This window comes from Maylandia zebra, linkage group LG12, assembly GCF_041146795.1.
Source record: "Maylandia zebra isolate NMK-2024a linkage group LG12, Mzebra_GT3a, whole genome shotgun sequence".
Lineage (NCBI taxonomy): Eukaryota > Metazoa > Chordata > Actinopteri > Cichliformes > Cichlidae > Maylandia > Maylandia zebra.
The window spans coordinates 18,783,073-18,797,213 of record NC_135178.1 but is presented as its reverse complement, the minus strand read 5'-3'; the positions used below and the strand labels follow the sequence as shown (position 1 = coordinate 18,797,213).

Here is a 14,141-nt window from a genome sequence, read left to right as displayed (position 1 = left end):
AAAGACAAGACATTTCTCAGATTCACACTATTAGAGGAAGTTTAAATAGGACTGCCTTATGAAGTGAAATGCTAAATGATGTAATCATGACTGTTTCTGGCCCGGCATGAGCAGGGAATCAATGCAGGAATTAGACTCAGGAGTAATGAAGGAAGGACGAGGCTTGGCTCGTTCCATTTCTCTATCTCCCCCTCTACACACACACACTTGCATGAAAACAAATGAATGGAAATCACGTTACCAAGCATAAAAAATTCCCACCTGCTGAAGTTGGTTCCTCACCATCTGCTGCTGTTGAGACACAAAGGAGAAAAAGGGGGGAAAGGGAAGAGAGAAAATTCCTATTAGCTTCATCACAACTATGTATTTAATGCCGCAGCTGTATTGCAACAGATTCGGCTGTACTGATAATTACATTTTGTGCTATCCTATGCAAAGTTTTATTTAAGTGTAATTCCCTTGAGCACACAGTATGTGAAGGCAGACACACCTGCTACCTGTAGGGTACAATATCCTGCCAACAGACATGCTCTCCAGTGCTGCCATGAAACGTAACCTGGCACAGTGGAACATCTGATGCCCCATCAATACACGTGTCCTGGTCTGTTACCTTTCCCTAATATGTGTTCATCATTCTGGACCAATGTAGGATTAGCCCCTGTGGCATACTTACTTACTATCTGCATCCCTGGCTCCCAAGACCCAGTCCAGCTTTGTGGCTTAGATTTGGCCTGTCTGCTAGCATTACCACAACCCTCTGTCTCCATCATTAGTGTGAAATTGGTCCAAAAGACGTGCCCAAAAGTTGGGCACAGATGCAGAGGCAGTCAACCAAGGGCATCAGATTCAAGGATGATAAATATGATTGTCATTATTATTGGGGATGAACAGAATGTGTAACCAGAAATGGATGGATGGACAAACGAGGCCTGAATGTATTGAGATTTGCTGCTGTACAGAGCATATTAAGTATACGTGTCTATTATTTCTCAATAGCTAATGATGTTGCTTACCAATTCTTGCTTAATTAAAGTATGATTCAATGTCATGAGCATTTTTTTCATCCACAGCACTGAATACTAATTAGACATTAACATATGGAGAGGGTGAAGCCTGCATAAGCAGAAAAGCAGACATAGAGCGCCTGCATTGCACACAGGTGCAAATATATACAAAACCATCTGAGAAATCTGTTTCATTTCCAGCCACAACACACAGAACCATTTGGAGACCAGATTTTATTCTTTTTATAAACCAAACATCAGCGCTCTGTCAGGTTCTGCTCCCTGTGGTGTTTTTGGATGTGGAAATCAAATAAAGTGCTCTCGGGGGATTTTAAATAAGTTTTCTTTTTATTTATTTTATTCAACACATCTCCTAAATGTCTAGCAAATTATTTAGTGCATCACTAGTTGTGGTACTCTTTAGACAGAAATATACGATTGGAATCAAGGCAGCAGCATCTGTAAACTGAAGGGAAAAATGATTCACTTAGTCATAAATGTGATAAACAGATACAATTAAAGAGTGAACCACAGCCTTTAATGCTGCTTTGACTGTGAGAGAAAGCTTCAACTGAAGCCACACAGAGTCAAAGCCAAGCACTTTCTCAACCTCTCATCTGCCTGGCAGCAGAAGCTCTCCTTTGTGTTTTACCATGCGCACGGGCCAATGTAATCCCCAAACCGAGCGCATTCCACGGTTCACTTAGTGTGGTTTTCTTTCTGCGCCCGTTTTCTCTTCAGCCTCACCATAAGGGTCAAGACGCACACTTGCAAGCCCTCAGACACAGTTTTGTGTGTGTGCACACGCATGTGCACACACACAAAACTGCACACTTGATAAAGGCAAAAAAAACAACAACATATGCCTCAGAGTGCAGACAACTATTCACACCCACACATAAATACACATGCTGAGAAGACAGAGATGCATAAAAGGATGGGTTTTATGTTTATCCAAGTGTTGAAGTGGTGAATCATAAGAGTGCATAAAATATTGAAAGTACAGTGGGTTGGCAAAATTTATGTCTCTAATTGTTGGTGTTCTCCATAAAAATAACAAAACACCCAGTGTTAGCTGAATCACATAGCTTATTTCCCACAGCAGTGAGCATCGGGATAAACTGTGGACAAAAAATAGACTATCGGTTTAAATAAACAATAAAAATATGTATTAAAGATTACCTACACGTTCAGCTAGACTAAAATGGTGAAAGTGCAAAGTTTTGACTGGGAAACCGAGGCGGAGTCACTTTTGTTGTTGTCAGATTATTCGCTGACTTCCTGAAATCAGTAGCAGCAGAGATGTTGTGCATTAATGCTGAACCTCTTAGAGAGGGAGTCTGAATTGATGGTATGCATTTTGATGCATGTGAGGTCTGATTGTGACGTGTTTAATGCCAACAGTAAATTATTGGCATCATAATGGTTGTGTTCTTATCATGAATTCTACCCAGATAGGCATTGTTTCAATAAATATCATTCTTAACCACAACTTAAAAACTGTTACTAACATTCTTGAGAAAGTGCCTCTAATTTTATGCTAAAATGTTAAAACAAAGTCATTACATGAAATCTCTACAACAGAAAACAAAGAATTGCTGTATGCTGATTCAAAAATGACTGACAAACTGAATGTTGATATATTTTCTATTCATAAAATCCTGCAAATCCAACAAATCTTGTCAAAAGCTGTCATTAGAGCCTTACCAGAGTATTCCCTCCATTGGCTGGATCTATTAAAAATCTATTGGTTCGTCTATATCAAAAAGTGGTAAAAACACAGCTGTTCTGCTAGCCAGCAAGCTATAAATATTACGTGGGTCATTCTACAGTATGGCTTATTGTCAGTTCTTCCCATATGAAGACACAAAAATACATTGCATGCACACAGTTAACTTTTTGAAAGTGTGTGTTTCGCCTTCCCATGCACTCCTTTCGCTGTCTTGTCTTTCTCCTCCCTGAACCTGGTATTATATTTGTTTACTGCAGGAGCAAACACAGGAATGGGCAACAGTGTAATTCTTGTGGTATAGTCCTATATTATTGAGACAAATCCATAAAGTAAACTGACAGACAAGGGCAATACCAAGCATATTGGTGTACAATAAATACTTGATGCATTGATATTTCTTCAGACCACATTAATAAATTTGTAGAACATGGAAGGTTCTGGAGATGGCTTATTTAAATGGCCCCTCCTTCTTACCAGGAGAAGGTACTCTCTATGAGATGATAAGCCTCTATTGGTTTAATCTGACTGACAGCCAGGAGGCAGTAATAACCATCCATAATCTAAATAGGAACCAGTCAGGCTTTCCTGAATTGATATGACCTCAAGGTGTTCAGTGGAGATAGAGGAGCAAGTGCACAAGATGAACAAGCATAAAAACTATGCAGAACATGCATACTGTACATACACATTCATATAAGGGTGAAGATACCCCTTTATATACACTCAACAAAAATATAAACGCAACACCTTTGTTACTGCTCCCATTCCCCATGGGATGGACGTAGAGACCTAAAATTCATTCCAGATACACAATATAACCATCCCTCCCAAACAGTGGTCACAAATCAGTCCAAATGTGTGGTAGTGGGCACATCTGCCATATTGAGATAATCCATCCCACCTCACAGGTGTGCCACATCAGGATGCTGATCTGACATCATGAGTAGTGCACAGGTGTACCTCAGACTGCCCACAACAAAAGGCCACCCTGGAATGTGCAGTTTTTTGCGCTATTGGGGGTCTGGGGACCCAGAACCGGTCAGTATCTGGTGTGACCACCATTTGCCTCATGCAGTGCAACACATCGTCGCATGGAGTCTATCAGATTGTTAATTGTGGCCTGTGGAATGTTGGTCCACTCCACTTCAATGGCTGTGCGAGGTTGTTGGATATTCGTGGGAACTGGTACACGCTGTCGTATACGCCGGTCAAGCACATCCCGAACATGCTCAATGGGTGACATGTCCGGTGAGTATGCTGGCCATGCAAGAACTGGGACATTCTCAGCTGCCATCTGCCCTGAACAATGTGAACCATGATTCATCCGTGAAGCGCACACCTCTCCAACGTGCCAGACGCCATCGGATGTGAGCATTTGCCCACACAAGTCTGTTACGGCGACGAGCTGGAGTCAGGTCAAGACCCCGATGAGGACGACGGGCATGCAGTTGAGCGTCCCTCAGACGGTTTCTGACAGTTTGTGCAGAAATTGTTTGGTTGTGCAAACCAATTGTTCCAGCAGCTGTCTGGGTGGCTGGTCTCAGACGATCTTGGAGGTGAACCTGCTGGATGTGGAGGTCCTGGGCTGGTGTGGTTACACGAGGTCTGCGGTTGTGAGGCCGGTTGGATGTGCTGCCATATTCTCTGAAACGCCTGTGGAGACGGCTTATGGTTGAGAAATGAACATTCAATGCACGGGCGACAGATCTGGTTGACATTCCTGCTGTCAGCATGCCAATTGCACGCTCCCTCATTGCTTGTGGCATCTGTGGCATTTTGCTGTGAGACAAAACTGCACATTCCAGGGTGGCCTTTTGTTGTGGGCAGTCTGAGGTACACCTGTGCACTACTCATGATGTCAGATCAGCATCCTGATGTGGCACACCTGTGAGGTGGGATGGATTATCTCAATATAGCAGATGTGCCCACTACCACACATTTGGACTGATTTGTGACCACTGTTTGGGAGGGATGGTTATATTGTGTATCTGGAATGAATTTTAGGTCTCTACGTCCATCCCATGGGGAATGGGAGCAAAAACAAAAGTGTTGCGTTTATATTTTTGTTCAGTGTATTAAACAATAGGGTTCACCAATTTTTTTTACCATGATGGGTAAATATGTACACAGTACACTCACATTCCTTAATATGATAAGCCATTTTGATTTAGTAACTTTGTTTGCAAGAAGCATTTAAATCAATGACTGACCAACAGAAATCAGCTAGTACAGTTTAGTTAGTAGAGTTAAATGGCTGTGACCTTTAGTATTTACAGCTTGTTTTACACACATAAACGTATCCATGAAAACCTTGAGGGTTATGCAATGTGGACCAAAAGAATGCCAACAGTACGTAGCCTGTTCAGCGATAATGCACATGGGTCACTGAAGGCTGAGAATTATAACAATGATGTGAAATACATTCTGTGGCCTTCACAGTCACTCAGTCTGATTCACGAAGAATTTCACCCCTTTAGTTGAGTTCACTAGAAAATTTAAAGTTAAAACACAAACTGGCCCTGTTCCAGTTCCACATAACAGAAGGCGAAAGTGTTATTCTGAATTTTTATTTACTTTTTTTAATGTTAACATGTAAGTAAAAGTCACATCTGCAATGTCCCAAAGTTCTACACTTGTGCCAAAAATGAAAGGCATTTCTATCACCACGTTCCACAAGATGGAAAGTAAATAATGCCTTCTAAAGTCCTGGCACGTCCAAAGCAGCAAATCCATGAACTCGTGACTTCATTTTTGCACTCTTCTTTTTGTCAGCAAGTAAGCCCTTTACATTTATTTATTGTTCTATTCTTCTTCTATTCTCTGTGTACAGAGAATTTTATTGCAGCCAAATTCCCAATTGAATGTCTTCTAACACACAGCAGAGCAAGTGTAACATACTGACTGATGCACTCTCCATTAAGGTTCATTGTTAACCAGCAGTCATTTTCCAGAAACTGCTGCTGAGCAAACGTCTAAAACAAAAAGCAAAGAAACAGAGAATTATTTGTCTGTTAGGCTTAATGTGAATCGATAAATACATTTGGACTTTGAGTGGGGCTAGGTTGCATGAAATATTTAATGTATTTCAGTGTTTTTTCCTAACCATTACCATTAGCCTTATAACCCTACAACACTTCAATACTAAAGACAGCGTTATTGTTTTGATGTACCTGCATTTGTCAGGGTAAGGGGTTAACACAATGATTGCACTGTTATTATGATAGCAGTGCATTACACAGTCGTGGGAGCCACTGACTGTTTTATGCTGTTGTGTTGACACTGACCCTCACTGGTGCTTTGTATTCTGGAAAGGTTGTGTAGGAACCTCATTTTGATGGTAGTTTTTTACAAGGATATCCAGCGGGTGTTTGAGTGGATGCCCCTTACATCAGTAAGGCAAATTACTATCCAGTTTTTTTAAGAGATAACAAGCTAATGGAGAAGTTTGATCTGATTCAGTAGGTTGCCTTTCAGCTATACCTAGTGTGACCTACTGCAAACTTTTTTAGTGCTTAATTAGGGCTGATCAACTGAAAACCCAATAACGTTAACCAGAAAGAGGTAAACCCGAGTTCTGTCGAAAATAAAGGCTCTGTAAAGCTTATCACTCTCACTGTCATGGCCAGTGAAGCCATGGCAAAGTCGAAAAACGATCCGGGTAATGGATCGTATTCCCATTTAGCAGTGTAGCATCAAATATGACAGTCGGCTGTCAGTGCTAATGATGGCAGCCCAGACACCTCCTTGCTGGAGCTGACAAATCCTTTTTTCTGTGTGCCAAGTAGCTCTACTGTAGTTATCTCAAGCAGTAAAACTTTTGTTAGAGTTCCCATGCTTCTTCCCAACATTTGGTGGTAAGTAGGAGATATGCTCAGCCTTAATTAGCATACAGTAGCTTAAAAAAAAAAAAAGATCCATAAAATTATCACACAAACCAGTTTAATTTGCCACAGACCTGCATTTAATTAGTGCATGACTCAACCTGCAGCTTAAAAGGTTCCATGTGTTTTCAGCCATAAATGAGCAATAGTAATTATCACAGTCACACTTTTAGTCACCTGCAGACTAGCAATGTCATAAATCATCACAGACAGCTTCAAATGGTGATTCTAGGTAAAGGTATCATTTCTATGAGACACAATACAGGCAATAATCATTTACACTTTGCATGGTTAAGATGTTTAGAAAAGTCCTCTGGACTCTGAAAGTGTAAACGCTTGAGACTTTGTTTCGCTTATAAGACATTTACTGATATCAGCACAGCTTCCCATGAAGACCATCAGTATTTATGTGTGAAAATATCATTTTACTTCTTCTCACAGTGAATAAAAGAAACAAATGTCTAAAGTGGTTTGTTGCAAATAGGATTTAGTTAGTGGCACTGCAGCACATATGGCAGCCTTTATACATGTTCTACATTTGCACTAAAGATATCACCTTTCCCTGTGCTCCACAAACACACACAAACACACACACACACAAACCATGAACAGATGCTCATTGCACATCTATCTCCCACATAAGAGCACCCTTAAAAGTGTTTGTTCCATCACTACGGTGCTTATTAACATTAAATCATCCAGCTATGGAGTGGGTGGCTAACTGTGAAATGACTCACAGACACAATACCAACAATAATTAGGGAGGCATTGTTGAGGCACTTCCTTATCATTAGTTGTTTTCCAACTAATGACAAGGAAGAATGCAGTAGCACAACCCTTTATATCAAGTGGAGTGGTAAGCACCATCTCTCTGTAAGTAAATAACCCATCCATCCTCATTTTACTTTTTTGTCAGCGGAGCAGGAGTGCAGGGTAAAGTATACCCTTAATGTGGGGCTCTTTGACATGTGGTTTAGAATGGAAAAGAAAGGCACCTCCCTACAGAAAGATGTCAGACACTTATCCCAACAATTCATATGACTTCTAGGCATGCTTTATGCACCATTACAACCTCTATGTAATAAAACAGGAGTAGATATATTGTGAAAAATGGGGCAGGAGGTATGAAAAAAAAATCTCATTGGAAAGTTTCTGGCAAAATACTTCAGCTGTACAGCTGTGTTTCCTGATACAGCACAGAAATACTTACACTGTTTTATTAAACGGATATACAGGACATGTGGCTTAAAATTATTTTTTAAATAAACAATCCATCAAAATTCAGAGGTTATGTGAATTGTGGCTGTTATGTGCAAGTGCACAAAGAAAGTTGTGTTTTGCTGACTGTATTGCAAAAAAATGAAGTTGGAGAAACTCACAAAGAGTCATATCCAAGACAAATTAATCTTGCTATGTTATCAATAACCAAGGAGAAGTAGTGATTCTTGTCAAAACTGAAAAGTGCTCATAAAATGTTAAGTATGAGTTGACCTTCAGGACAATGGCAAAGATCTGTTAGGTGATCTTTGTGTGCAAATTTTATAAAGACTATTTGAGAATTAACAATTCTTGTGCATTGTGGAGTGACGGTGGAAAGGGCAATGGACAAGTCGCTGTCCATTGCCCTGTGGCTTTGTGGCTTTGTAGCCTTAGACCAGTACAGTGGACCCATAATGAATGCAATGATGTTTAATGCCAGTGTGATAAGAATATGCAACTTTAGCTTTCTTTAGTCATCAAAATAAAGGATGACCTGCTGAAATTCAACCTGAGCAGAATGGAAAAGAAAGCCACTTTTAAGTGGCTTTGAATGTGGCATGGTAGTTGGAGTATTTCCCACAGAACCTTCTCTAGGGTTTACAGAAAACGGTCCAAAAGAGAAAATACCCAGTGAGCGGCAGTCCTCTAGGCAAAATTGCCTTTGTTAATGCCAGAAGTCAGAGGAGAATGGCCAGACTTCTTTGAGCTTATTGTAAGACAACAGTAACTCGAATAACCCCAGCCAATGTATGGAGAAAAGCATGAACGCACTACATGCTGAAGTTTGAAACAGATGTACTACAGCAGCAGAAATCCATACTGGATCCTACTCCTGCCAGCTAAGAAGAAGAAAAAACGAGGCTACAATTTGCACAGACTGCTCTGATGAGTCTCAATTTCTGCTGTGACATTCAGATGATGGGGGTCAGAATTTGGTATTAATAACATTAAAGCATAGATTCATCCTGCCTTGTATCACTCGTTTAGGCCTGTGATGGTAGTGTAATGGCCTGGGGGATATTTTCTTGGCAATCTTTGGGCCAATTGCTGACAAAGTCCTTCCCTTTATTATCACAGTGTACCAATCTTCCAATGGCTGCTTCCAGCTGGATAACATGCCAATTCACAGAGCTCAAATAATCTCAAACTGGTTTCTGGAACATGAGAATGAGTTCACTGTACTCAAATGGCCTCCACAAGTCTCCAGAACTCAATCCAATAGAGCCCCTTTGGGATGGAAGATTCACATCATAGATGTGCAGCTGACAAATCTTTAACAGCTACATGATGCTATCATATCAATATGGTCCAGAATCTTTGAGGAATGTTTCCAGCACTTTTCTAAATCTGTGCCACAAAGAATTAAGTTTGTCCTGAAAGCAAAAGGTGATCCAACCAGGTGCTATTAAGGTGTACCTGCAAAGTAGCTGGTGCGTCTGTATGATAATGGCATTTAGCTATGTTATTCATATATCTGCTGCAATTATGTGTCTCTCTTAAGACACAAGTTTAGGAGACTTAAATATAAGGATTTTCTTTTTCTGTAGCAAGTATTCAAACCATATGGCAACATATTCACAATAACGCACAAGGTACATATTGTGTTCAGAATTAAGAAACTGATGTGGGCAAACACAGAGCCGTAATATAAGACAGATTCTCATTTTTTTAAAGTATGACTGATTGAAAAAATTCAATTAAAAAGAAATGTAAAATTCCTGAAACTAATAATACGACAAACTGTATGTGAATGCATGTGGAAGAGGTGCTCAGTCAAATAGAGCATCAAATTGCTATTCCAAGCATAAGATAATGAAAACCCCATGGATGAGTCTGTCTGCAGAGAAGTGTTTTTGTAATGTGGTCAATACAGAGCGCAGACATATCCAAGGTTTGATTCATACTGTTTTTTTGACATGGAATCGATATGTTTCTTAGTCTTAGAGTCAGTGTGCAAAACAAAGTGTCAACATAATAACATATGTTCTTGAAGGTAACTTAGTCTGTATGATTTATTGAATTCTACCACAAGAATACAGTAACAGGAAAAAAATCTGACAGCCTAACAGGCAATTATCAATAAAATGAAAACTCTCATGCTGGTTACTGAAACCCTTTACAAATGAAATGTGATTGATTGAAAGGTAAGAGATAGAAAACTAAAACAAGCAAGTGCCCTTCAGTGCCATAACAAAACGATTCATTTGCATTTTAACTTTTGATACTCTTAAAAAGACAATCATTAACTGACTAACACTCTGTTTATTGAGATTCCTTGGCAAAGACTTTAATATCACAAAACTAACTGATAAAAGAACAGATGGCCAGGTAACCTCTGGGTATTCTTCTTCTTCTGCTGTAAACTGGTGTAAACCTTTCATAAACCAGAACATCAGTGAGATAGTAGTTAATTCAGCTCCGCAGTTATAAAAGTTGAAAGTCATTTGAACAATACAGCAGGAGGAGTAGCGATTCTTTTGGGTTCAGTGATTCATTTCATTTTTGGTCATATTGAATAAAATATTAAATCCATTTTGTAAATGTTTGTAATTTTAAAGGTCAGAAGAGGAAATTATTCAGAAATTGTGATTGAAAAAAACTATTAAAAAAACTAATCTCAAGGCTTTATAATGAGTCTATGACATTGTCACTATTGTGTCACCCACAAACTGGTGAGTGACGTGGTAGCTATGGCCATTTTTTATACATCGTTCTCAGGTAGATGTGATTTGCATCTCCACTCATAAATTGGTCAAATATTTTTTTTAAAAAAAGCTGTTTTCACTCTTATGTATGCAGGGCATATTCTGCCGGGGTGTTGTACAACCAATAAACAAAAGCAAATGAGGTCCCTGAGTGGTAGAGCGCACAACCCCATTATGCAGCAGAAGCTCTTTCCTAAAATTTTATGGTAATTTTCCACCCCTTTGTATCAGAAACCTGTGTTTACTTCAATTATCTGAGATGGAACTCTAAAGGTTAACTGCTATTGTCTTTCACAAAAAAATAATAAAAGCTCTAGAACAGCTGAACTGACACAGTGAGGTTATTTGTTTTATTTTATTTTTATGTCTTTTTTTTAAGTCAGGTTGTATAACGCCTGTACACTCATATGATACACTAAACTGTCAAATGTGTCAGTTGTATAATTTGTGGCACAGAAATCTGCTGTCATGGGCTTTGGGATGTACTTAAGGCAAACACCTACCAGAGCCGCCATCTGTTATATATAAAATTCACTACTTGACACTGACAGTATGAGAAACAACGCCCAGGATCACAGTAGCTGTTTAGTTCCTAAAAATTATTTTGTAGGAAAAGAATTTTTGATGGCACAGACTTTGAAGAAGGAAAAGGCACTTAAAGGTCATCAGGACCGCTTTCCCCTTGTGCGGTGGTGCTTTATATTCAACTGAAGGGCCTCTGAAGGTAGAAGAATTGTTCATCCAGAGATTTGGCTCATAAATAGTGGGGGAAAAAACAAGGAAAAAGACAACACTGTAAGTCAGCATGACTGGCATATTCAGGGTGGGCCATTTATATGGATACACCGTAATAACATGGGAATGGGTGGTGATATTAAAGTCCTGTTTGTGGCACATTAGTATATATGAGTAAAGTTACGTTGAAACCAAGCACACCATTGTTTTTCTTATGACATTACCAATAAGTTTGATGTGTCACATGGCCCACTTCCTATTGAAAAAACAAAAGTTGTATCCAAGATGGCCGACTTCTAAATGGCCACCATGGTCACCACCCATCTTGAGGAGTTTGCCCCCTCACATATACTACTGTAGAGTATCAGCTTAGATACTCGTTCACAGCAGGATGAGCGCTGTGTTCGCTTCCTCCTGTTGTTACAACATATAGCTCTACTGCAGATAGGCAGGCACGCAGCTCTGTCACTCACTAGTAACGGAAGTAGCTGGCATTCACAATACTGAACAACACTTTAAGAGGAATGTCAAGAAATTGAACAGCTACCATAAATATTAAAGAAGCCAACGCACACATTAACGTTAGCCATCTAACTATTAGCAGTGATATGATTACTACATTAGCCATCTGTTACGTTATCATTAAGGTAATAGCTAGCGGCTATGATTAATATTAACAACAGTTAGCAGGCCTGCCCACGTGTAACGCAATGTTAATACAATGCTACAAGTTAATACATTGTTAATACACAGTGTTCATTTAACAGAATATCATAATTATTGGCTTAAAGTCATAGAGGAAAGCTGAGAAACATCTACTAGCCTACAGAAACCAACTCTCCCTCAGAAAATCTAAAATAAAAAGTGTTGTCAAATATATACACCTTTCACTTACGCTGTTTTTTTCTGCCATTAATAGATATAGTAAAGACTGAAAGGAAAGAGAGTGGAGAAGACGTGCAGCAAAGGGCCAGACTCGAACCCGGGCCAGCAGCTATGGTCGCCTGCTCGTCCCACTGAGATAAACCAGCGCCCTACACTTTTGTTACTGTATGTTTTATGCTATTTAAACCACCTGAACACCAGTGCCATCTTGCTCTACTCTTTATTAAAAAGAAAAAAAAAACCTTGGTATCACAAATTTCATTGAGTAACCAGTATTTTCATTGCTTAAAGCAAGGAAGCTTGGCTACATGATTACAACTTGTGACCCGTTTAATTTAATTTAATTACTCTATTATAGTGTCAAACTACTGTAGTATTTGTCAAGCTGGAGGAGAATATCTGAAATTAAAAAGGAATCAATCCACGTCAAGAGGTCTCATTTTTCATTGTGTTCACCAAATGACAAAGCAGGGAAAATATAAACTAAATCTTGGTTTCCTTTTGAAGTGTGTAGCTAAAGAATAATTTGTTCACATCAAACAAGAGAGGAGAACCTTCCGACTCATTCCACTGTATTGTTAGTGTAGAGAAAAGGAAGGAGGGGTGAAATTCTCACTCCTCCTTAATTGGATGTAATAGCTAGAGGGAATAAACTTGGTTTGGCCTCAGGGAGGGGAAAGTAAGAAGAGAGCGAATATGTTTGAGAGGGCTGAAAATGCTAAACATCCATGGAAAACTATAAAGACAGACAGTGTGGTCCTGGTAAGCTGAACACGTATGCAAACTACCGTTCAGAAACTGCCTTATAAAGATAAAGGCACAAAGAGAAGTAGAAAAAAAATTAACATACAGGAATGTGGACTGGAATTAAAGTCACCAGAGAAGCGAGACAGAAGAGAGAGATCTAAAGGAAGCAGCACATCACACAGATGAAATGGGTAAACGATAACAGAGCTCACACTGGCCACCAAGTCTGTGAAAGCTTATCGAAGGTCCTGGTCCAGAGAGACGATATCTACGCCTTTGCTGCAGGGACATTTGAGGATGAAAGAAACCTTAGGTGCTCCTATTAAGTCAGACAGTTGGTGAGCACATTCCTTTACACCGCCCCCCTCTGAGTTAAACAGATTTCTATATCTACTGGAAGTAAGGAGGTCAAACAAAGGGCTCAGTCAGGTTTTACTTTATAACAAGGAAATTTAAGTCTGTTGATGTTTGATATTAGTTCAGCTTTTTTACTTATTCTTAAGGCATTTGCAAAGTGTGTTGATATTTTTTGAGCTGTCATGGGAGATGTCATGCTTTATGATATGGCCTGCAAATATAATTTTTCCTAATACGCTTAAATGTGAACCCATTGACGAATACAGTCACGCCAGTGTTTTGATCTAAGTAACCAATGCAAGCATTTCTTTGCATTTAAGCACTACTTTGTTTCATTATAAGTTTCTCATTTTAAACTAACATGCAATAAAAGGGGAAATTGAAACCAAACAAAACAGAACAGTATTTAATTGAACCAGGCAATTGGATACATTTACTTTATTAACTGTTAAATCTAAATTCAGAAGCAACTCAATCTCTCTTTTTCTGTATTTTCTAAGAGAGTTCCAATAAACAACAGCAAGAGGTGTAGCTGTGGCAAACTATGCGTTCAATATATTCCCCACCCTCGTAAGGAAGGAGGCACAGATGTGTTTCCAACACTGGCTAAAATGCAGAGAGAATCATACATAATACATAAGAAAAGCAAATTATTTCTCGTTTATTTGTGGGGGGCTTTTAAATCTGTTGTTAGGCATTAAACAAACAGTTGTTTCAACTCTGTTACAACTTTGATCACTATATGTTAAAAGCATTTATGATCCAAAATTCACATCCCATAATTCGTATGGTTTGGTTGAGCTCCAGTCAGCGTGAGGCCTGAGGTATTATCAAA

The 14,141-nt window shown here is 39.3% G+C and overlaps 1 protein-coding gene across 3 annotated transcripts in view; it reads right to left on the bottom strand.

Moving 5' to 3' along the window:
• The window catches only part of edil3a (EGF-like repeats and discoidin I-like domains 3a), a 126,852-nt gene that overhangs the window by 93,171 nt on the left and 19,540 nt on the right, over window positions 1-14,141 (bottom strand). Inside the window, exon 2 of one of the 3 annotated variants that reach the window (XM_014414032.3) lies at window positions 262-291. The exons of 1 other annotated variant lie outside the window; for it this stretch is intronic. In XM_014414032.3, the coding sequence (XP_014269518.1) occupies window positions 262-291 (30 nt within the window). The remainder of the gene's footprint in view (window positions 1-261; window positions 292-14,141) is intronic. One more of the 3 variants, XM_014414033.3, reaches the window with a different exon arrangement.